This window comes from Balaenoptera acutorostrata, chromosome 8 (assembly GCF_949987535.1).
Source record: "Balaenoptera acutorostrata chromosome 8, mBalAcu1.1, whole genome shotgun sequence".
Classification (NCBI taxonomy): domain Eukaryota; kingdom Metazoa; phylum Chordata; class Mammalia; order Artiodactyla; family Balaenopteridae; genus Balaenoptera; species Balaenoptera acutorostrata.
Window position 1 is genome coordinate 98,552,355 of NC_080071.1, and position 25,436 is coordinate 98,577,790.

General features: G+C 39.1%; 1 protein-coding gene across 5 annotated transcripts in view; it reads left to right on the forward strand.

Moving 5' to 3' along the window:
- The first annotated feature begins 460 nt into the window (after nucleotides 1–460).
- The window catches only part of TUBGCP5 (tubulin gamma complex component 5), a 57,481-nt gene continuing 32,505 nt past the window's right edge, over nucleotides 461–25,436 (forward strand). For 2 of the 5 annotated variants that reach the window (XM_007182898.2, XM_057551586.1), the window contains exons 1-3: nucleotides 461–627; nucleotides 10,110–10,163; nucleotides 10,283–10,391. In XM_007182898.2, the coding sequence (XP_007182960.2) occupies nucleotides 482–627; nucleotides 10,110–10,163; nucleotides 10,283–10,391 (309 nt within the window). In that variant the 5' untranslated portion in view covers nucleotides 461–481. Of the gene's footprint in view, nucleotides 628–10,109; nucleotides 10,164–10,282; nucleotides 10,392–10,486; nucleotides 10,580–11,964; nucleotides 12,100–25,436 lie in introns of those variants that run through there. The other 3 variants (XM_057551585.1, XM_057551583.1, XM_057551584.1) reach the window with 3 other exon arrangements.

A 25,436-nucleotide genomic window follows, 5' to 3' on the forward strand; every position in this document is an offset into this window, starting at 1 on the left:
TGTGTGTGGGACAACGCACTTTCCTTACACCTGCCGGAGCGTGGGCCATGTACTGTGGCCCTTGTAAGCAGAGGGGAACCGAAAGATCACTGGAGATCACCTCTAGGAGAAACTGAAGCTTAGAGAAGAATGGGCAACTAACGGATTATGGTACCTGAAAGTGCAGGTGCAAACAGATACACCGAATGAGAAGTGGCTGCTCTCAAAACATTAGGAGTTAAACCATCAACCAAGGTTAGCCAGAGACTATTATTAATAAAACTAATAATAACGGCTACCCCTTTTAAGACGTTCCTAAACTTAACCAGGTGAGACTGGAGAACACACACCCAAACCACCAACAAAAACCAGAGCCCAGACTTAACGCGACTGCAGCGCGAACTCTCGCGAGAGAGGCCGCAGCCTCGCTCAACTAGGCGGTAGCTCGAACACTCGCGAGAGCGAGCGCGACCTCGCGAAGGGCTGTGGGAGTGCCGGAGGTATGGCGTCTCCGGCTCCGTCTTGGAGCTGGCTGGACCGAAGGCAAGAACGCGATGTGCGCGAGCTCGTCCGCCTTGTGGCGGGCGTCCATGACGAGGCGGACCCCAACTTCCAGCTCGCCTTGCACTTCGCTTGGTCCAATTTCAGGTGCGGGCGCGGCACCGGAGCCGGGGACGGGAAGGGGACTGGCGAGGTGTGGGGCGCGTGGCGCGACCGGCAGAGCCCCAGCTCGCCTTGCAGCTCCAGCTGCTTGGTGACCTCGCGCCTTCTGGGTCCCCGACGCGGTGACACACGCAAGCTCAAACAGTGGGTTGTGGGTTGCTGGGGGTCGTCCTCCCGTCTTAGAAGTGCGCCCCTAGGGAAGGGTTCTGTCTGTCCAGTTCCCTGCCCCGCCCACTGCGCTTAGCGCGGGCCACTGCCCATCAAACAATTTTTTGAATGGATGGGTGAGTAAAGTTTTAGAGCAAAATAATGGTCATACCCTATTTAAAACTGTATTCTCGCTGACTCTCCCTCCCTGCTCGGGCCACTCCAGATCTCTTTTACCCTGCTCTTTTTCTTTTTCCAAAACGCGTAGCATGACACATTGGATAACTTACCTGTTGTTACTGTTTGTCGTCTCCTCCCCCACCTTCATGCAGAATACAGGTTCCACTAGGGTAGGGATCTTCGTCTGTTTTGTTCATTTCTTATCCCAGCACCTAGAACAGTTCTTGGCATAGAGCACACCAGGCCGCCTAATGTAACTTCTAATACAGTTTTTCATGTAATTAATTTTTAAAGATTTATTCAGTTTAGGTACTTAGGTGAAGTCAGAGCTCCCGTTTTTCTTTATGGAACATGTAAATTAGACGATACTGTTTTGATCATTACCTGTAATTAAATTATTATTTTTAAAAAATTATTATTAGAAGAATGTTAGTCATTGTTAATATTCTACCTGTTTAATTTCAATAGAAATCTTCTTTTTTTTCAGTTCAATTAATTGAGTATTTTTGAAGTACTTGCTATTTATCTTATTCAAAGCAAACATAAGACATAGCCCTTCTCCCAAAAGAGCTAAAAATTTAATTGAGGAAAATGCCCATATACGCATGAAACTGGAAACTGCAATTGTAATACAAAGCAAACAAGAACCCACTCTTATTAGTTATGGGATCTAGTTTTTCTTGGTCATTTTCCAAAGTATTCCCAATGGCCTTGCTTCCCTCATATCATTTTATCTTTAAAGTCACCTTTTTTTGGGATAGTTAATCATTTTAATGATCATTCAGATGTCGTTCTCCCTTGTAGGTTTCTGTTGTGTTTTTTTTTTTCACACACACACACTGTATTTTATTTTTACAAGAGATGAATAGACTGACACCAAGCATTGTACATGGATGACCACAACAAAAGCAACAATGATTGCAATTACCAAACATGAAACACACTCATACTATGTCATAATATTGACATTCAGTCCAGTAATCCTCCACTGTAACAGCTCCTTTACTTTGCAGTGAAAATTGATTTGTATATTCTTTGCCTCTGTGTCCTTGTGGGATTTTTTTTTTTTAATTCAGACAGAAAGTCACAAAAATTATACTCATCCTCATCAGTTCACTCAGTCCCATGTAATTTTTTTTTTCATCTTGATCTTTTGTTAGCACTTTTATGAGTTCATCAGTTTTTCATTAGAGTTCTGAAAATGCTTATTCATTCAGTTCAGCAGTACAGTCAGTTACCAGAAACCTGTACTTGTCAGTCTTTTCCATGAATTTCTTGAAGATGAAACCCTTTTATAGGAACATATTTGCAAAAGCATCAGAGCACACCCAGAACTGTCTGTAAATGACAAAAGACTTAAAAATGACTACAGTTAAAGATTTGATGAAAGTTCATAATAATGCAGTTGACAAGAAAATTAGTTATTTCTGAGATATACATTTTAAAGTAATAACTAGGATTATGACTTATAACATTATACCAGAACATATAAGATTTTTAGAAATTTCATGTAATGTCTAAAACATTTATATTAACATATTTCCATACAAATAACCCAATGAAAGTTTAGTATTAGTTGTTTTGTTTGTTTGTTTTTTTATACTGCAATTTCTTATTAGGCATCAATTTTACACACATCAGTGTATACATGTCAATCCCAATCGCCCAATTCAGCACACCACCATCCCCACCCCACCGCAGTTTTCCCCCCTTGGTGTCCATATGTCTGTTCTCTACATCTGTGTCTCAACTTCTGCCCTGCAAACCAGCTCATCTGTACCATTTTTCTAGGTTCCACATACATGCGTTAATATACGATATTTGTTTTTCTCTTTCTGACTTACTTCACTCTATGACAGTCTCTAGGTCCATCCACGTCTCAACAAATGACTCAATTTCGTTCCTTTTTATGGCTGAGTAATATTCCATTGTATATATGTACCACATCTTCTTTATCCATTCGTCTGTTGATGGGCATTTAGGTTGCTTCCATGACCTGGCTATTGTAAATAGTGCTGCAATGAACATTCGGGTGCATGTGTCTTTTTTTTTTTTTATAAATTTATTTATTTATTTATGGCTGTGTTGGGTCTTCGTTTCTGTGCTAGGGCTTTCTCTAGTTGTGGCAAGTGGGGGCCACTCTTCATCGCGGTGCGCGGGCCTCTCACTATCGCGGCCTCTCCCGTTGCGGAGCACAGGCTCCAGACGCGCAGGCTCAGTAGTTGTGGCTCACGGGCTTAGCTGCTCCGCGGCATGTGGGATCCTCCCAAACCAGGGCTCGAACCCGTGTCCCCTGCATTGGCAGGCAGACTCCTAACCACTGCGCCACCAGGGAAGCCCGCATGTGTCTTTTTGAATTATGGTTTTCTCTGGGTATATGCCCAGTAGTGGGATTGCTGGGTCATATGGTAAGTCTATTTTTAGTTTTTTAAGGAACCTCCATATTGTTCTCCATAGTGGCTGTATCAATTTACATTCCCACCAACAGTGCAAGAGGGTTCCCTTTTCTCCACACCCTCTCCAGCATTTGTTGTTTGTAGATTTTCTGATGATGCCCATTCTAACTGGTGTGAGGTGATACCTCATTGTAGTTTTGATTTGCATTTCTCTAATAATTAGTGATGTTGAGCACCTTTTCATGTGCTTCGTGGCCGTCTGTATGTCTTCTTTGGAGAAATGTCTATTTAGGTCTTCTGCCCATTTTTGGATTGGGGTGTTTGTTTCTTTAATATTGAGCTGAATGAGCTGTTTATATATTTTGGAGATTAATCCTTTGTCTGTTGATTCGTTTGCAAATATTTTCTCCCATTCTGAGGGTTGTCTTTTTGTCTTGTTTATGGTTTCCTTTGCTGTGCAAAAGCTTTGAAGTTTCATTAGGTCCCATTTGTTTATTTTTGTTTTTATTTCCATTACTCTAGGAGGTGGATCAAAAAAGATCTTGCTGTGATTTATGTCAAAGAGTGTTCTTCCTATGTTTTCCTCTAAGAGTTTTATAGTGTCCAGTCTTACATTTAGGTCTCGAATCCATTTTGAGTTTATTTTTGTGTATGGTGTTAGGGAGTGTTCTAATTTCATTCTTTTACATGTAGCTGTCCAGTTTTCCCAGCACCACTTATTGAAGAGACTGTCTTTTCTCCATTGTATCTCTTTGCCTCCTTTGTCATAGATTAGTTGGCCATAGGTGCGTGGGTTTATCTCTGGGCCTTCTATCCTGTTCCATTGATCTATATTTCTGTTTTTGTGCCAGTACCATATTGTCTTGATTACTGTAGCTTTGTAGTATAGTCTGAAGTCAGGGAGTCTGATTCCTCCAGCTCCGTTTTTTTCCCTCAAGACTGCTTTGGCTATTCGGGGTCTTTTGTGTCTCCATACAAATTTTAAGATGATTTGTTCTAGCTCCGTAAAAAATGCCATTGGTAATTTGATAGGGATTGTATTGAATCTGTAGATTGCTGTGGGTAGTATAGTCATTTTCACAATACTGAATCTTCCAATCCAAGAACATGGTATATCTCTCCATCTGTTGGTATCATCTTTAATTTCTTTCATCAGTGTCTTATAGTTTTCTGCATACAGGTCTTTTGTCTCCCTAGGTAGGTTTATTCCTAGGTATTTTATTCTTTTTGTTGCAATGGTAAATGGGAGTGTTTCCATAATTTCTCTTTCAGATTTTTCATCATTAGTGTATAGGAATGCAAGAGATTTCTGTGCATTAATTTTGTATCCTACAACTTTACCATATTCATTAATTAGCTCTAGCAGTTTTCTGGTGGCAGTTTTAGGATTCTCTATGTATAGTATCATGTCATCCGCAAACAGTGACAGTTTTACTTCTTCTTTTCCAATTTGTATTCCTTTTATTTCTTTTTCTTCTCTGATTGCCGTGGCTAGGACTTCCAGAACTATGTTGAATAATAGTGGTGAGAGTGGACATCCTTGTCTTGTTCCTGATCTTAGAGGAAATGCTTTCAGTTTTTCACCATTGAGAATGATGTTTGCTGTGGGTTTGTCATATATGGCCTTTATTATGTTGAGGTAGGTTCCCTCTATGCCCACTTTCTGGAGAGTTTTTATCAGAAATGGGTGTTGAATTTTGTCAAAAGCTTTTTCAGCATCTATTGAGATGATCGTATGGTTTTTCTTCTTCAATTTGTTAATATGGTGTATCACATTGATTGATTTGCGTATATTGAAGAATCCTTGCATCCTTGGGATAAATCCCACTTGATCGTGGTGTATGATCCTTTTAAGTGTTGTTGGATTCTGTTTGCTAGTATTTTGTTGAGGATTTTTGCATCTATATTCATCAGTGATATTGGTCTGTAATTTTCTTTTTTTGTAGTATCTTTGTCTGGTTTTGGTATCAGGGTGATAGTGGCCTCATAGAATGAGTTTGGGAGTGTTCCTTCCTCTGCAATTTTTTGGAAGAGTTTGAGAATGATGGGTGTTAGCTCTTCTCTAAATGTTTGATAGAATTCACCTGTGAAGCCATCTGGTCCAGGACTTCTGTTTATTGGAAGATTTTTAATCACAGTTTCAATTCCATTACTTGTGATTGGTCTGTTCATATTTTCTGTTTCTTCCTGGTTCAGTCTTGGAAGGTTATACCTTTCTAAGAATTTGTCCATTTCTTCCATGTTGTCCATTTTATTGGCATAGAGTTGCTTGTAGTAGTCTCTTAGGATGCTTTGTATTTCTGTGGTGTCTGTTGTAACTTCTCCTTTTTCATTTCTAATCTTATTGATTTGAGTCCTCTCCCTCTTTTTCTTGATGAGTCTGGCTAATGGCTTATCAATTTTGTTTATCTTCTCTAAGAACCAGCTTTTAGTTTTATTGATCTTCGCTATTGTTTTCTTTGTTTCTATTTCATTTATTTCTGCTCTGATCTTTATGATTTCTTTCCTTCTACTAACTTTGGGTTTTGTTTGTTCTTCTTTCTCTAGTTTCTTTAGGTGTAAGGTTAGATTGTTTACGTGAGATTTTTCTTGTTTCTTGAGGTAGGCTTGTATAGCTATAAACTTCCCTCTTAGAACTGCTTTTGCTGCATCCCATAGGTTTTGGGTCGTCGTGTTTTCATTGTCATTTGTCTCTAGGTATTTTTTGATTTCCTCTTTGATTTCTTCAGTGATCTCTTGGTTATTTAGTAACGTATTGTTTAGCCTCCATGTGTTTGTCTTTTTTACGTTTTTTCCCCTGTAATTCATTTCTAATCTCATAGCGTTGTAGTCAGAAAAGATGCTTGATATGATTTCAATTTTCTTAAATTTACTGAGGCTTGACTTGTGACCCAAGATGTGATCTATCCTGGAGAATGTTCTGCGTGCACTTGAGAAGAACGTGTAATCTGCTGTTTTTGGATGGAATGTCCTATAAATATCAATTAAATCTATCTGGTCTATTGTGTCATTTAAAACTTCTGTTTCCTTATTTATTTTCATTTTGGATGATCTGTCCATTGGTGTAAGTGAGGTGTTAAAGTCCCCCACTATTATTGTGTTACTGTCAATTTCCTCTTTTATAGCTGTTAGCAGTTGCCTTATGTATTGAGGTGCTCCTATGTTGGGTGCATATATATTTATAATTGTTATATCTTCTTCTTGGATTGATCCCTTGATCATTATGTAGTGTCCTTCCTTGTCTCTTGTAATATTCTTTATTTTAAAGTCTATTTTATCTGATATGAGTATAGCTAGTCCAGCTTTCTTTTGATTTCCATTTGCATGGAATATCTTTTTCCATCCCCTCACTTTCAGTCTGTATGTGTCCCTAGGTCTAAAGTGGGTCTCTTGTAGACAGCATATATATGGGTCTTGTTTTTGTATCCATTCAGCAAGCCTGTGTCTTTTGGTTGGAGCATTTAATCCATTCATGTTTAAGGTAATTATCGATATGTATGTTCCTATGACCATTTTCTTAATTGTTTTGGGTTTGTTTTTGTAGGTCCTTTTCTTCTCTTGTGTTTCCCACTTAGAGAAGTTCCTTTAGCATTTGTTGTAGAGCTGGTTTGGTGGTGCTGAATTCTGTTAGCTTTTGCTTGTCTGTAAAGCTTTTGATTTCTCCATCAAATCTAAATGAGATCCTTGCCGGGTAGAGTAATCTTGGTTGTAGGTTCTTCCCTTTCATCACTTGAAGTATATCATGCCACTCCCTTCTGGCTTGTAGAGTTTCTGCTGAGAAATCAGCTGTTAACCTTATGGGAGTTCCCTTGTATGTTATTTGTCGTTTTTCCCTTGCTGCTTTCAATAATTTTTCTTTGTCTTTAATTTTTGCCAATTTGATTACTATGTGTCTCAGCGTGTTTCTCCTTGGGTTTATCCTGTATGGGACTCTCTGCGCTTCCTGGACTTGGGTGGCTATTTCCTTTCCCATGTTAGGGAAGTTTTCAACTATAATCTCTTCAAATATTTTCTCTGGTCCTTTCTCTCTCTCTTCTCCTTCTGGGACCCCTATAATGCGAATGTTGTTGCATTTAATGTTGTCCCAGAGGTCTCTTAGGCTGTCTTCATTTCTTTTCATTCTTTTTTCTTTATTCTGTTCTGCAGCAGTGAATTCCACCATTCTGTCTTCCAGGTCACTTATCCGTTTTTCTGCCTCAGTTATTCTGCTATTGATTCCTTCTAGTGTAGTTTTCATTTCAGTTATTGTATTGGTCATCTCTGTTTGTTTGTTCTTTAATTCTTCTAGGTCTTTGTTAATCATTTCTTGCATCTTCTCAATCTTTGCCTCCATTCTTATTCCGAGGTCCTGGATCATCTTCACTATCATTATTCTGAATTCTTTTTCTGGAAGGTTGCCTATCTCCACTTCATTTAGTTGTTTTTCTGGGTTTTTTCCTTGTTCCTTCATCTGGTATATAGCCCTCTGCCTTTTCATCTTATCTATCTTTCTGTAACTGTGGTTTTTTTGTCCACAGGCTGCAGGATTGTAGTTTTTCTTGCTTCTGCTGTCTGCCCTCTGGTGGTTGAGGCTATCTGAGAGGCTTAATGGGAGGCTCTGGTGGTGGGTAGAGCTGACTGTTGCTGTGGTGGTCAGAGCTCCGTAAAACTTTAATCCACTTGACTGTTGATGGGTGGGGCTGGGTTCTCTCCCTGTTGGTTGTTTTGCCTGAGGCAACCCAACACTGGAGCCTACCTAGGCTCTTTGGTGGGGTTAATGGCAGACTCTGGGAGGGCTCACGCCAAGGAGCACTTCCCAGAACCTCCACTGCCAGTGTCCCTGTCCCCACGGTGAAACAGAGCCACCCCCCGCCTCTGCAGGAGACCCCCCCAACACCAGCAGGTAGGTCTGGTTCAGTCTCTCCCAGGGTCACTGCTCCTTCCCCTGGGTCCCGATGCGCACACCACTCTGTGTGTGCCCTCCAAGAGTGGGGTCTCCGCTTCCCCCAGTCCCATCGAAGTCCTGCAATCAATTCCCACCAGGCTTCAAAGTCTGATTCTCTAGGAATTCCTCCTCCCGTTGCCAGACCCCCAGGTTGGGAAGCCTGACGTGGGGCTCAGATCCTTCACTCCAGTGAGTGGACTTCTGTGGTATAAGTGTTTGCCAGTCTGTGAGTCTCCCACCCAGCAGTTATGGGATTTGATTTTACTCTGATTGCGCCCCTCCTACCGTCTCACTGTGGCTTCTCCTCTGTCCTTGGACGTGGGGTATCCTCCTTGGTGAAGTCCAGTGTCTTCCTGTCGATGATTGTCCAGCAGACAGTTGTGATTCTAGTGCTCTCGCAATAGGGAGTGTGAGCATGTCCTTTTACTCCGCCATCTTGGTTAATCCCCAATAGAAATCTTCTTGAATAGTAAACAGTTTTGCAAAATCTGTAATCTTGATTATCAACCTTAATGATCATAAAGTGCCTACTTGGTTTATAATAAGAATAGATGAGTCTAACAGCCCCCCCAAGTTTCTGAAATAAAATACTCAGTTCTTAAATGTAACTTATAAATATAACAATGCCTGAATAGGTGATATAAATAGAGATATTTAAATGCTGTATCTCAAATAATTTTTCTATTAATATTTCTAAATGACAGTAGGTAAGTGGACATCATTTTAGAGTTGGGAGAGGCATTAGCAGTTATTATCTACTTTTGCACATTGAGAAACTAAATTATTATAAGTAAAGTGGTATTCCAGTCAGCCATTTATTGGGTTAGAATTAGATATGTTATTTAGTAGTATAATTTACTTCTTTTAAGTACAGATTGTGTGGCTTTGATACTAAAAGATGAAAAACAAGAGGTGAGTGAGCTGTACTATAATTTCATGATGCTTTAATCCATCAGAAAAATGAACAATTCATGTTTGTTTTTTAAAAAACTGTGACCACATTCTAGGCCTTAGAAATTCATAGATAGGTGAAATAAAGCTTCTGTCCTTCAGTAAGACAGACAAAAATTAATTACATATGATATAGAATAGGACTTCTTAACCTGAGGGCCTGAAGATAGAATTCAGGTGTTATGGATTTGGACAAGAAAAAAATTACACTAACCTCTAACTAAAAAGTAGCATTTCCTTCAACTATGAATGAAAGCAACAAGTAGTTGCTTATTGTATGACTGTGTCACCAGCAGAAATCACATATTTCACTGCCATATTGTAGTTATTGCAGATATTTTTAAATGTTATTTACTGTTACATAGTTATGAACCCACTGCTAGATTTTGTTATTTAATGCTGTAACAAAGATATATGTTTCTTACTGTATCACAAACTGTAAAAAAATATTTCACAACTGTATTTCAGTATGCTTGGCTTCCTTTGTATTTCATTTTATGATTAAAAGCATTATCCTGAGAAGGGGTCCCTAGGATTCACTGGGCTTTGCTGGCATAAACAGATTAGGAACCCCTGCTATAGAATGTGTTGTGCTGGACTTGGATGCAGGGCATTATGAAAAGACAGAGAAGCCAGAGGACAGGGTTGGGTAGCTCAGGACAACCTGTGTCCTGTGGAAAGAATGCTTGAGCAGTCTCTCAGATTCAGTGGTTGTTTGCATGAATGATAGAGGTGATAACAGGGAGAGAGGTACACTCACTGGAGACATATAGCTGAGAATCGGGTGTCGGGGAGATGTGCAGGGCTGTGAGACTAATCTGCTTAGCTATATGACAAGATTGTTATAAGAATTACATTTTCTCTTTTAGATTTCATCGTTTCTTAGATGTCAACAGCCACAAAGTAGAAAAGACAATAGAAGGGTAAGTAAGTTTACATGTGTGTATATATGTGTGCATGTTCAGATATATATGAATTTTCTTATAGACCTTTTTATTAATATAGCTTTATAGTTATCAGTTGATTTTTTTTAATGTTTTAGGATTTATGAAAAATTCATCATTCATTCTGATCTCAGCAAAGCTGCTAGTTGGAAGAGATTAACTGAGGAATTTCTAAATGCATCACTTCCAAGCATAAAGGAAATCAAGGTATGCTATATTGTGAGATCTCTGTATTTTACTGTTTCTAATCTGATTATTGTCAGCCTGTTTCTATTAACATTTAAACATTCATTCTGTTTTAGTATTGTCCACTGACTAGAACCAGAATCTCCTGGAAATTGACTTAAGTGTTGCCATCAAATCCAGTGTGTCTCAAGCTTGTGATGAAAGAAGAAGTATGTTCTTGTTTAATCATCTTAGCCCCAACCTATTATGGAAATTGAGATCAGAGATTGGCAGAAATAATAGCACTATCTGGCTGTCCTTAAACTTTTAAATGACTTCTCTGCACTTGGCAATAATAATTATCCATATATTGCTCACTAGATGCCAGGTACTGTTCTAAGGACTTCCATGTTCGATCATGGATCCCCAAGACCACCCTTAGGCTCAATGATTCACTGGAAGGATTCACAGAGCTCCAAAAAAAAAAAAATTGCTCTCCTTACTGTTATGGTTTATTACAGTGAAAGGATACAGATTTAAAATGAGCAAAGGGAAAAGGCATGGGGTGAAGTCCAGAAGAAACCAGGCACAAGCTTCCAGATGTCCCTTCCCAGTGAACTTGCATGGGGATGCACTGAACTCTCCCAGTGACAAAATGTTGCAAACTAGGGAAACTCTCCTGAGTCTTGGTGTCCAGGGTTTTTTTGGGGGTCAGTCACATGGATATGCAGTGCCCATGTGGCTGACCTTAGCTACTCAATCTCCAGCACTCCCAGAGGTCAAACCAAGGACTTCAGGCCTACAAAATCATTCACCATAAGTCACATTGTTAGCATAAACTGTCTGGTCAGGCTGATACAGTGTGGCCCAAAGAATGGCATACAAATATACTGTACTAGCAGGATATTCCAAGGGCTCAGAGGATATCTTAGGAGCCAGTCAAGGGCCAGTCCTGAAGATCTTTGAGATGTTCAGGGTTTGGGCAACCCAGGCCTCCTGAGTTAACCCTTTAGTGCATACATATATTAACTCAATCTTCACAATAACCTCTGTGGAGTATTCTGTTATTGATAGGCTTTCCCTTTGTCTGCACTGAGTTGGTGGCCTAAGAAAGAAAGCTTTAGATAATTTTTAAAACTGTCCATAAATTTAAGGAAGGGCTATAAAGGTATTTCTGGAGGAGAGAACTGCAGTGCTATGAACCCATGCCCTAAGGATTAGAAATACACTTCTGTGATTGTTCCTGCACGGAGCATTTTGCAAGAGAAGGAGGCAAATCTTTTTTTATATCTCTTCTTGATTCATTTTGTATAGCTTTCTGGGTAGATTATAGAACTTAGTAATTTAGGCACTGTGACACCATAATATCAATAATAAACATAAAGGCAAGCATTTTCAGGGCATTCACTACGCGCCAGGCACTGTTAGTCCAATAAAGACCATCTTCAGTACATACTGTTACTATCATTTTGCCAGGCAAATGCCCCAATCTCAGTTTCATCTGTACCAGTGAAAATACCTACGTGGTGCAGAATAATTAAATGAAACAGTGAGTGTCACTTCTGATTCCTACTTTGACCTTTTTGTTGCCGTCTTTGGCTGTTTTTCTGTACAGCCCCAGGGCAGGGCTCACGGAACACCGTGGAACCACGTTCCCTAGTTCTTCAGTGGCACGTCCTGTGTCCTGCACCTGCCCTTCGCCTTGTGCCTGAGGAGTCTCGTCATTTAATATTAAATGCAAATATTCTCTGTACGTACTATGCATTTAACTTGTTTATTATGTTTGTTATTGTTTATTTCCTGGCTTCCCTTTAACATAGGAGTTTTACAGGGGTAGGCTTTGCTTCTGATTTCTCAGGCACCTAGAACAGAGTAGACAATAGATATTTGTTGAGGAAATAAATCTGTGTATTCCTTTCTGCCTTGCTGTCCCTCTCTGTCCTTGGCTTCTTCCCCACTTACACAGGCAGAGTTGGTTGGTTGCCCTTTTCTCCTTTGCTGTGGCGTCTTTGACACATCTCTTGTAGTGCAGCAATAACGTCACATTTTTTCAGCTTTATCGATATATAACTTACCATAAAATTCCTCCATCCTGAATGTACAGTTCACTGATTTTTAGTAGATATGTAGTTATGCAACCACAGTCCAGTTTTAAAACATTTCCGTCACCCCAGAAGTTCTCCTCAAGCCCAGTTTTTTTGCAGTCAATGCCTGCTCTCACCCCAGCCCCACACAACTACTGATCTACTTACTGTATGTATAAATTTGCCCTTCTGGACATTTCATATAAATGAGATTATACAATATCCAGTTTTTGTGTCTGCTTTTCTTTCATGATGTTTTTGAGGTTCATCCATGTGTAGCATGTGTCCATATTCTATTCCTTTTAATTAATGAATAGTATTCCATTGTATGGATATGGCCACATTTTGCTTAATCACCAGTGGATGACATTTGGATTGTTGCCAGTTTTTGGTTAGTATGAATAATGAACTGCTGTGAATATTCTCATATGAGCTTTCTTCACGCTTCTTGGTAGATTTCTGGGAGTGGAAGGTCTGGTTTATATGGTAACCTTAGGTTTAACCTTTAAAAACACTGCAAAATTATTTCCCAAAGTGGCTGTATCGTTTTATATTCCCATAACAGTGTTTAAGTGTTCCAGTTTCTCCACATCCTTTCCAACACTTGTTATTGTTTGTCTTTTTGATTGTAGACATCCTAGAGAGTAGGTAGTAATGTCTTCTATGGTTTGATTTACATTTCCCAAGTGACTAACGATGTTGAGCATTTTATCATGTGCTTTTTAGCCATTTGTATGCCTCTGTGATATTCATTTGAGTCTTTTTTTTTTTTTTATGGCTGTGTTGGGTATTCGTTTCTGCGTGAGGGCTTTCTCTAGTTGCGGCAAGTGGGGGCCACTCTTCATCGCGGTGCGTGGGCCTCTCACTATCGCGGCCTCTCTTGTTGCGGAGCACAGGCTCCAGACGCGCAGGCTCAGCAATTGTGGCTCACGGGCCTAGTTGCTCTGCGGCATGTGGAATCTTCCCAGACCAAGGCTCGAACCCGTGTCCCCTGCATTGGCAGGCAGATTCTCAACCGCTGCGCCACCAGGGAAGCCCCTCATTTGAGTCTTTTAACCATTTTTAAATTGGATTGTTTGTCTTCTTATTAAATCCTCAGGGTTGTTTGTGTATTTCTCATGCAACTTATTCATCAGAAAAATGATTTACAAATATTTTCCTCTAGACCCTACCTTATCTTTTCATTTTCTGAGTGATGTTTTTTGAAACTCAAAATATTTTTAATTTTAATGAAGTCCATTTTAGCTTTTTGTTTCTTTCATGACTCATGCTTTTGATGTCATATCTAAGAACTCTTTGCCTAACCCAAAGATATACTTTTCTCTTCTGTTTTCTTCTAGCACTTTTAGTACTTGCACTTAGATTCGTGACCCACTTTGAGTAAATTGTTGTATATGTTGTGAGGAAAGGATCTAAGTTTGTTTTTTTGTTTTTTGTTTTTGCCTACGAATATATTCTTCTGTCCTGTCACCATTTGTTGAAAAGATTATTCTTTTCCTATTGAATTGTCATGGCAACTTTGTCAAAAACAAATTTACCGTATAAGGATTTACAGGTTTTCAGTTGTTTCATTAATCTTGTATGCCTGTCCTTACACAAATACTACATACTACACTGTCTTTATTACTGTAGCTTTATAGTAAGTTTTGGAATTGGGTGATATAAGTCCTCCAACTTTTTTCTTTTTCAAAACTGTTTTGTCTATTCTAGACCCTTTGAATTTCTGTACATATTTTAGGGTCAACTAAACTTCTGCAAAAGCCAGCTGGGGTTTTGGCAGGGACTGCATTGAATCCATAAATCAGTTTGTGAAGTATTGCCATTTGCTGGGTTGAATCGTGTCCCCCAGATAGATATGTTCAAATCCTATCCCCTGATAATCTGTGCATGTGACCTTATTATAGGGTCTTTGACAATGTAAGCAAGTTAAAATGAAGTCAAACTGGATTAATTCATTGATTGGTGTCCTTATAAGAAAATAGAAATTTGAATACAGAGACACACATGGGGCAACACCATGCAGTGAAAGAGGCAGAGATTGGAACAATGCAGCTATGAGCCAAGGAACGCCAAAGATTGACAGCAACCATGAGAAGCTAGGAAGAGTCAAGGAAGAATTCTTCCCTTGAGCCTTCAGAGGAAGCATAGACTGCCAGCACCTTGATTTCAGACTTCTAGCCTCCAGAACTGAGAGAGAATAAATTCCTTTTGTTTTAAATCACATGGTTTGTAGTATTTTAAGGAAACCCTAGGAAACTAACACACAATCTTACCAGTATTAAATCTTATGAACTCTCCATTTACTTAGATCATTTTTAATTTTTTCACCAATTACCTCATTTCTTTTACATTTATTCCTAAATATCTTATTCTGTTTGGTGCTATTATGAATGGAATTGTCTTAATTTCATTTGCGGTTTGCTTATTGCTAACATGTAAAAAATAGAACTCATTTTTATATTGATTTTTTTTTACACCTAGCCTTGCTAAACTCATTTATTCTAGTAATTTTCTTCTGGATTTCCTTAGTATTTTCTACACTTAGGATTGTGTCATCTCTGAATAAAGACAGTTTGACTTCCTCCATTCCAATGGGAGGTGTCTTTTTGTTTTTTGTCTTATTGCACTGGTATCAATACAATGCTGAACAGAAGCCAAAGTGCACACCTTTGCCTTGTTCCCAATCTTAAAGGGAAAGCTTTAGTTTCAACCATTTATTATGATGTTATTAGTTTTAGGATTTTCACAGATGCCCTTTATCTGAAGGAGGATGTTCCTTTGTATTCCTAGTTTGGTGAAAGTTTTTATCATGAATGAGTGTTGGATTTTGTCAAATTTTTTTCTGTGTCTCTGAGATATCTTTTTTTGCCTTGAATTCTATTCATGTGTCTTAGTCAGCTCAGGTTGCCATAACAAAATACCACACACTGGTATTTTGGTGGCTTAAAAAAACAGAAATTTATTTTCTCACACTTCTGGAGACTGGGAGTCTAAGGTCAAGGTGCTGGCCAATTCTGTTGCTGGTAAGGACTGTTCCTGGCTTGTAGGTGGCTGCCTTCTCCCTGTGACCTCACATGGTGGAGGGAGAGAGAGCTCTCTGGTCTTATCCCATTGGACCAGTGCTCCACCCTCATGACCTGATTACCTCCCAAAGGCCCCATCTCCAAGTACCATCACAATAGGAGTTAGATTTTCAACATATAAATTTGAAGGGGACATAATTCAGTTCATAAGATATGGTGTATTACATTAAATGATTTTTGGTTGTTAATCTGATTTACTTGTGTGTGGACTGAGAAGTACATTCCTACTTAAGCTCTTTTCAAGACTGTCCTGGTTTATACTTTGTGTGGGCTCTCTTATCTCTGCACATGAACTCAGTCTCCATCGGCCAAAGATGTGGATGGCTTGGGTCCACTCCAGTCTCTGCTGTGCACATCACAGCCTCTAGTCAACCCAAGACATGTGGAGAGCTTAGCAAGCCCCCTTTCATTGTCTTGCATCCAGGAGCTCCCTGATAAACCCTCAACTGTTCTGCTGGTCCACTGCTTGCCTGACACTCAGACCTGCAACTACTGGTTTCCCCACTCACTTGCCACTGCAATCACCACTAAGACAATGACAGCAAAGCTGCTAGTGTTCACTTGCTGTCCAGCCCTGGTTGAAGTACCACTCTGATGGAGCTGGTGGGAGAAGGGAGGTAGCTTTAGGCGTACATGCCTCAAACTCACACTGTTCTTACCTGAGGTTATTTTCATGGATAAACACTGCATTTGTATGCCTGTGCTTGATCCAGAGCACTGAAATGGTTGTCTTTGGCAGTCTTGTCCAGACTTACAGTTGCTTTTTGGCGAGAAGATTTGAAGGTCATCTTCCTCCATCATGCCAGAAGCGAATCTCTAAACCCCACTTTACTTAGATTTACAAATAGATAGACATAGTTTCCATAGGAGTTACTCAATAAATGACACTTTACCTCCAGGCTTGAAACGATGTTTGGCAAAGGAGAATTTGGGGTTATTTGTTATTCTAGAAGAAATAAGCAAAGACTTTGGCATATCTGTAAAACCCCACTGGAACTAGGAATTCTGGCTCTTTGTAGCTTTGGATTTCAAAGGATGTGGAAGTGGAAAATTATTTCTAACTTTGAGATTCAAGGCCACCTCTGATATAATGAATGTACAGCACATGGAATTACTCATTCAATATATATGTACATGTATTTCTTGACTTTCCATGGAGTAGCAGGGATTGAGCAGGTCTTCATAAGACAGACTATGAAGGGACACATGGCTGATTTAGAGATGGAGCTCTAACTCTTTACTTTCATCTCTTTGCAAACAGGTAGCATAAAAGAGCAAATTAACCCGTGTTTTAAAGGTTAATTGAAGTATAATTGACCTACAACACTATGTTAGTTCCAGGTGCACAACACAGTGGTTTGATATTTCTAGTTACCATGTGTCACCATACAAAGTTATTAAAATATTATTCCTATGTTCCCAATAGTGTGCATTTCTTCCCTGTGACTCATTTATTTTGTAACTGGAAGTTTGTACCTCTTGATCTCCCTCACCTATTTCACTTATTCCCCATCCCTCTTCCCTCTGGTGACCACCTGTTGTTCTCTGTATCTGTGACTCAGTTTCTGTTTTGTATGTTTGTTTTGGTTTTCATTTGTTTTGCTTTTTGATTCCATATATAAGTGAAATCATACAGTCTTTGTCTTTCTCTGTCTGACTTATTTCACTTAAGCGTAGTATCCTCTGGATCCATCCCTGTTGTCGAAAAAGGCAAGATTTCATTCTCTTTAATGGCTGAGTAATAGTCCATTGTATGTATATAGCACATCTTTTTTATCCATTCATCTATCAATGAACACTTAAATTTCTTCCGTATCTTGGCTATTGTAAATAATGCTGCAATGAACATAAGGGTGCATATATTCTTTCAATTTAATGTTTTTGTTTAGTGGAATTGGTGGATCTTATGGTAGTTTTTTTTTTTTCTTTTTTGGTTGTGCTGCACAGCTTGCAGGATTGCAGTTCCCCGACCAGGGATTGAACCTGGGCCATGGCAGTGAAAGCCCAGAATCCTAACCACTAGGCAACCAGGGAACTCCCTATTTTTTATTTTTTGAGGACGCTTCATGCTGTTTTCCATAGTGACTACACCAATTTACATTCCCACCACCAGTATACAAGAATTCTTTTTTCCACATCCTCGCCAACACATCTTATTTGTTTTCTTTTTCATAATAGCCATTCTGACAAGTGTGAGGTGATATCTTGTGGTTTTAATTTGTATTTCCCTGATGATGACTGACATTGAGCATGTTTTCCTGTGTCTGGCCATTTGTATGTCTTCTTTGAAAAAATGTGTATTCAGATCCTCTGCCCATTTTTTAATCTGATTGGTTTTTTTAATATTGGCTGTATGAGTTCTTTGTGTATTTTGGATATAAACCCATTTCGGGTAAGGTATATGGTTTGTAAATATCTTCTCCCATTCAGTAGGTGGCCTTTTCATTTTGTTGATATTATCCTTCATTGTATAAAAGCTTTTTATTTTGTGCAGCCCCATTTGTTTATTTTTGCTTTTGTTTCCCTTGCCTGAGGAAACATATCCAAAAAATATTGCTAAGACTGATGTCAAAGAGTGTACTACCTATTTTTTTTTTTTTAGGGGTTTTATGGTTTCAGGTCTTATACTTAGTCTTGAATCCATTTTGAATTTATTTTTGTTCATGATGTAAGAAAGTTGTCCACTTTGATTCTTTTGCATGTAGCTGTCCAGTTTTCCCAACACCATTTATTGAAGAGGCTGTCTTTCCCCATTGTATATTCTTGGTTTCTTTGTCATAGAATAATAGCCCATATAAATGTGGGTTTATTTCTGGGCTGTCTGTTCTGTTCCATTGATCTGTGTGTCTGTTTTTGTGCCAGTACCATACTGTTTTGATTACTATCGCTTTGTAGTATAGTTTGAAATCAGGGAGTGTGATACCTCAAGCTTTGTTTTTCTTTTTCAAGATTGTTTTGGCTATTTAGGGTCTGTTGTGTTGCTGTACAAATTTCAGAATTATTTGTGCTAGTTCTGTGAAAAGTGCCATTGGTATTTTAATAGGGATTACATTGAATCTGCAGATTGCTGGGTAATGTGGTCCTTTTAACAGTATTAATTCTTCCAGTACATGACCATTGTAGATCTTTGCATTTCTTTGTGTCATCTTCAATTTCGTTCACAGTGTGTTATAGTTTTCCAAGTATAGGTCTTTTACCTTCTTAGTTAGATTCATTCCTAAGTACTTTATTCTTCTTGATGCAATGGTAAATGGAATTGAGTTCCTAATTTTTCCTTCATTAGTTCATTGTTAGTGTATAGAAATGCAACAGATTTCTGTATATTAATTTTGTATCCTGCAACTTTAGTGATTTCATGAAAGAGTTTTAACAGTGTTTGGTGGCATCTTTAGGATTTTCTTATATATATTATCTTGTCATCTGCAAACAGTGACAGTTTTACTTCTTCCTTTCCAATTTAGATTCCTTTTATTTCTTTTCTTCTCTGATTGCTGTGGCTAGGACTACATTGTATAAAAGTGACAAAAGTGGGCATCCTTGTCTTGTGTCTGATGTCAGAGGAAATGCTTTTGCCTTTGAGTATGGTGTTAGCTGGGCATATCATATATGGCCTTTATTATGTTGAGGTATGTTCCCTCTATACCCATTTTTTTGAGAGTTTTTGTCATAAATGGATGTTGAATTTTGTCAGAAGCTTTTTCTGCATCTATTGAGATGGTCATGTAACTTTTATTCTTCAATTTATTAATGTGATGTATCACATTGATTTGCAGATGTTGAATCATCCTTGCATCCCTGGGATAAACACCACTTGATCATGGTATATGATTCTTTTAATGTATTGTTCAAGTCAGTTTGCTAGTATTTTGCTGAGGACTTTTGCATCTGTGTGCATCAGTGATACTGGCCTGTAATTTTCTTTTTTTGTGTGATATCTTTGTCTGGTTTTGGTATCAGGGTGATGGTGGCTTCATAGAATGAGGTCGGAAGTGTTCCTTCCTCTGCAATTTTTTGGAATAGTTTCAGAAGGATAGCTGTTAACTCTTCTCTAAATGTTTGGTAGAATTCACGAATTCACCTGTGAAGCCACCTGGTCCTGGACTTTTGTTCGTTGGGACTTTCTTTGATTACTGATCCAATTTAATTACTGGAAATTGATCTGTTCATATTTTCTATTTCTTCCTGATTCGGTCTTGGGAGATTGTACATTCCCAGGAATTTGTCCATTTCTTCTAGGTTGTTCATTTTATTAGGCATATAGTTGCTCGTAGTAGTCTCTTGTGACCGTTTGTATTTCTGTGGTGTCAGTTGTAACTTCTTATTCATTTCTGATTTTATTGAGTTGGGCCTTCTCTCTTTTTTTTTCTTTTCTTTTTTTTTTTTTTTTGATGAGTCTGATAAACAAATCACCAAATTTGTTTATCTTTTCCAGGAACCAGCTCTTAGTTTCATTGATCTTTTCTATTATGCTTTTGTCTTTATTTCATTTACTTCTGCTGTAGAGCTTTATGATTTTTCCTTTTATTAACTTTGGGTTTTATTTGTTCTTCTTTTTCTAGTTCCTTTAGGTGTGAGGTTAGGTTGTTTATTTGAGATTTTTCTTTTTTCCTGAGTTAGGTTTGTATCACTATAAACATCCCTCTTAGAACTGCTTTTGCTGTGTCCAGTAGATTTGGATCATTGTGTTTCCACTTTCATTTGTCTCCAAGTATTTTTTTATTTCCTCTGATTTCATCAGTGACCCATTGGTTCTTTAGTGGCATGTTGTTTAGCCTTCACGTGGTTGTGGTTTTTGCAATTTTTTTCTTGTAGTTGATTTCTAGTCTCTTAGCAGCATGGTCGGAAAAGATACTTGATATGATTTTAGTCCTCTTAATTTTCCTGAGACTTATTTTGTGGCCTAGTATGTGATCTATCCTGGAGAATGTTCTCTGTGCACTTGAAAAGAATGTGTATTCTGCTTTTTTGAATGGAATGTCCTACATATATCTATTTAGTCCATCTGATCTAATGTATCATTTAAGGCCAGTGTTTCCTGATTGATTGCTGTCTGGATGATCTGTCCATTTATGTAAGTGGGCTGTTAATGTCCCCTACAATTATCATGTTATTTTCAGTTTCTCCCTCTATGTTTGTTATTATTTGCTTTCTGTATTTAGGTGCTCTATGTTGGGTGCATATATATTTACAGGTATTGTATATTCTTCTTGGATTGATCCCTTGATCATTATGTAATGTCCTTTGTCTCCTTTTACAGTCTTTGTTTTAACGTCTGTTTTTGTCTGATTTAGGTATTGCTACCCCAGCTTTCATTTCCATTTGCATGGAAAACCTTTTTCCATTTCCTCACTTTCAGTCTGCCTGTGTCTTTGGATCTGAAGTGAGACTCTTAGGAGTGGAATATATATGGGTATTTTTGTATCCCTTCAGCCACTCTGTATTCTTAGATTGGAGCATTTAGTCCACTTACATTTAAAGTAATTATTGATAGGTATGTTCTCATTGCCATTTTGTTAATTGTTTTGGGATTGTTTTATTATTTCTTTTTTGTTCCTTTCTTCTTCTTTTGTTCTCTTCTCTTGTGATTTGATGACTATCTTTAGTGTTATGTTTGGATTCCTTTCTCTTTTGGTGTGTGTGTATCTATTACAGGTTTTTGGTATGTGATTACCATGAGGTTTGTATATAGCAAGCTAATATATACACGTGATTATTTTAAGTTGCTGATTTCTTAAGTTTGAACACATTTTCACAACCCTGCATTTTTCCTCTCCCCACAACATTTAATGTTTTTGACATCAGATGTTATATCTTTTTGTTTTGTGTATCCCTTAATTTACTTATTGTGGATATAGATCATTTTACTACTTTTGTCTTTTTTTTTTTTTTTAAAGATTGATTGATTGATTGATTGCTATGTTGGGTCTTCGTTTCTGTGCTAGGGCTTTCTCTAGTTGCAGCAAGCGGGGGCCGCTCTTCATCGCGGTGCGCGGGCCTCTCACTATCGTGGCCTCTCTTGTTGTGGAGCACAGGCTCCAGACGCGCAGGCTCAGTAGTTGTGGCTTACGGGCCTAGTTGCTCCGCGGCATGTGGGATCTTCCCAGACCAGGGCTCGAACCCGTGTCCCCTGCATTAGCAGGCAGATTCTCAACCACTGCGCCACCAGGTAAGCCCCACTACTTTTGTCTTTTAACCTTCCTGCTAGCTTTATAAGTGGTTGATCTACTACCTTTACTGTATATTTGCCTTTACCAATGAGGCTTTTACTTTTGTAATTTTCTTATTTCTAGTTGTGGCCTTTTCTTTTCCAGTTGAAGAAGTCCCTTTAACAATTCTTGAAAAGCTGGTTTGGTGGTACTGAACTCTTTAAGCTTTTGCTTGTCTGTAAAACTTTTGCTCTCTCCTTCAAATCTGAATGATAGCTTTGCTGGGTAGAGTATTCTTGGTTGTAGGTTTTTTTCCTTCCATCACTTTAAATATATCATGCCACTCCCTTCTGACCTGCAAAGTTTATGCAGAAAAGTCAGATGATAGCCTTATGGGAATTCCTTTGTAAGTAACTTGTTTTTCCCTTGCTGCCTTTAAGATTCTCTCTTTAACTTTTTTTTTTTATTTTATTTATTTTTGGCTACATTGGGTCTTCATTGCTGCACACGGGCTTTCTCTAGTTGTGGTGAGCAGGGGCTACTCTTCATTGCGGTGCACGGGCTTCTCATTGCGGTGGCTTCTCTTGTTGTGGCGCGTGGGCTTCAGTAGTTGTGGCTCACGGGCTCTAGAGCGCAGGCTCAATAGTTGTGGCGAACGGGCTTAGTTGCTCCGCGGCATGTGGGATCTTCCCAGACCAGGGATTGAACCCATGTCCCCTGCATTGGCAGGCAAGTTCTTAATCACTGCGCCACCAGGGAAGTCCATCTCTCTTTAACTTTAATTTTTGCATTTTAATTACAGTGTGTCTTGGTGTGGATATCTTTGGGTTGATCTTGTTTAGAACTCTCTGTGCTTTCTGGACCTGGATGTCTGTTTCCTTTCCCAGGTTAAAGAATTTTTCAGCTATTATCCCTTCAAATAAGTTCTCTGCCCCTTTCTCCTTCTTCTGGGGCCCCTATAATGTGAATTTTAGTACTCTTGAAATTGTCCCAGAAGTCTCTTAAGCAGTCCTTTATTTAAATTTTTTTGTTCAGCTTGTATGGTTTCCACTACTGTCAGTTCACTGATCCATTCCTCTGTATCATCTAATCTACTGTGAATTCCTTCTAGTATATTTTTTATTTCAGTTATTGTATTCTTCACCTATGTTTGGATTTTTTTTTGTATTTTTTAACTTTTTGTTATGCTTCTCATTGTGTTCATTCTTCTCCCAAGTTTGTTGAACATCTTTACGGTCATTGCCTTGGAAACTTTACCAGGTAGATTACTTATCTCCACTTTGCTTCTTTCTTCTGGCCTTTTATTGTGTTCTATCATTTGGAACATGTTTCTCTGTCACCTCATTTTGCCTAATTCTCTGTTTTTACTTCTGTTCATTAGGTGGAATGCTTACGTTTCCCATACTTGAACAAGTGGCCTTATATAAGAGATGCCCTACAGGGCCCAGCAGAGCACTCCCCTCTGGTCACCAGAGCTATTTGTTCTATGGGTGCCCCCTCTATGGGCTGCATGCACCCTTCTGTTGTGGTGGGCTGACTGCTGTGGGCGCAGTGGTACACAGGATGGTCCTTAGCACAGTTGGCTGCCAGACTCAGCCTCAATTAGGTCTGCCCAACTGCTGGTGGGCAATGCTGGGTCCTGGCACAGCTGGCTGCAGGACCCAGGAGGTCCTGGGGCTGGTGCTGGCCCACTGGTGGGTGGGATTGGGTCGTGGGCACACTGGTAGACAAGGCTAGGTCTCCAAATGGCTGGCAGCTGGCCTGGGAGCCCTGGGATTGTTACAGACTGGCTGGTGGGCAGGTAAGCCCCCTGTGCTAATAAGCTAGAGGAGGACTCCAAAATGGTGCTTGCCCATACTAATGTCCTTGTGGTAGAACAAGCTCCCCAAGATGGCTGCCAGCAGCATCTGTGTCCCCAGGATGAGACCCAGTTACCTCCTGCCTCTCTGGGAGGTTCTCCAAGATCAGCAGGTGGGTTTGACCCAGGCTCCTTTCAAATTAGTGCTTCTGCCCTGGGTCCCAGAGCATGTGAGCTTTTGTGAGTGCCATTTAAGAGTGGAGTCTGTATTTCCCACAGCCTTCTGGGTCCCCTGAATATAAGCCCTACTAGCCTTCAAAGCCAAACATTCTGGGGGCTTGTCTTCCCAATGCAGGACCCCCAGGCTGGGGAGCTCAGTAGGGGGCTCAGACCCCATACTCCTTGGGAAGAACTTTTGCAGTTATAATTATCCTCCTACTTGTGGGTCACTGACCTGGGAGTATGGGTCTTGACTATACCATGTCTCCACTCCTCTTAACCATCTCATTGTGGTTCCTTCTTTGTATCTTTAGCTGCAGAAGATCTGTTCTGCTAGTCTGCAGAGCATTCTCACTGATAGTTGCTCTGTAAATAGTTGTAATTTTGGTGTGCCCGTAGGAGGAGGTGAGCGCAGGTCTTCCCAATCTGCCATCTTGGACAGTCTCCTGTATCATCTAAATGTTAAGTTCCAGGGCCCTAACTTTTAGCAGCAGTCTTCTTTTTTCTTTAATGCTATTAGTGACTTCAATTAAAACATGATATTAGCTGATTGATAGGTTATGTTTTAGCCATTAATGCTAATTTTTAGTTCAGTGATTACTTCAGTTAATGAGTCCTCTAGGTGTCAAGCTCCCTTATAGATGTTAGCAAAACAATGAGCAAGGGGTAGGGGAATGGCCTCATCCAGGTCCTCTTCCCAGGACCATGTGCTGCTTTTGTGCATCACCATGCAGCTACAGGGTGGTAGTTCTGGTCCTTGGCAAGGTAGGGAGGTCTGCAAGGGCACTGTGTGTGCTCTTGCTTTTACTGTACATAGTTCTCTCCTCTTTCACTGGTAACATTCACCTGTTTCAGATGTACAAAGTCCTTCCAAAATAAACAATCTGATGTTAGCAATTATTACTAAATCATAGTTTTATATATTGGGAGTTATTTTCTTCAAGTATTTACATTTTAGACTACTCTTCTCTATGGAATGAAAATTATTTTTTTTTGTTAAAGGAATTTAACGCATTTCTAAGCAGAGAATTCGTGATATATTGCCTTATCATTCCCAGGAAAGTTTACCAAGTATCTGCTGTGTACCTATTATCACTGGGTGGTAGGAATATGGAATAAACAAGACATGATCATCACTACCCAAGTAGTTGTGAATAGCTGTTTAATTATAATTATGATAAATACTATGAAGCTGTACATAAAGTACTATAGAACATATAATAGGGAGAGGTAACCTGAGACTTCCTTACCTTCCTTGATTTTAATTCACCTCCTCTCCTTTCCATGCATAGTTTATGACTATTTGCATATTTAGAGTATTTTTAATTTTTGGCAGCTTTTTAAATGTGATTTTTAAAATACAATTTAAGTTTTAAAAAAACTTAGAAGTTGAAGAATAGTAAAGGGAACTCCTGTGTACTTTTTGCTTGGGTTCACCAATTGGTGTCCTTTGATCTGGAACATTCCTCACCCTTTCTTTTTTTGACCTTGACATTATTGAAGAGAGCAGGCTAATTATTTGGTAGCTTGTTCTCAATTTAGGTTTGTCTGAGATTCCTCATTATGATTCAGGTAGTGCATTATTTGACAGGTTCCTTATCTGTACACGTTTGAACTATAAAAACAAGTTTAGAGTTTGAGATTTATTTAGGTATGATTTTTGTTTTCTTAAACCAGGAAAAAAACTTGAGGACCTAACTGTCATGGGGTTATCTTTTCTTTACTCAAACTAGTTTAGAAAGCTCTTACCAACCTCA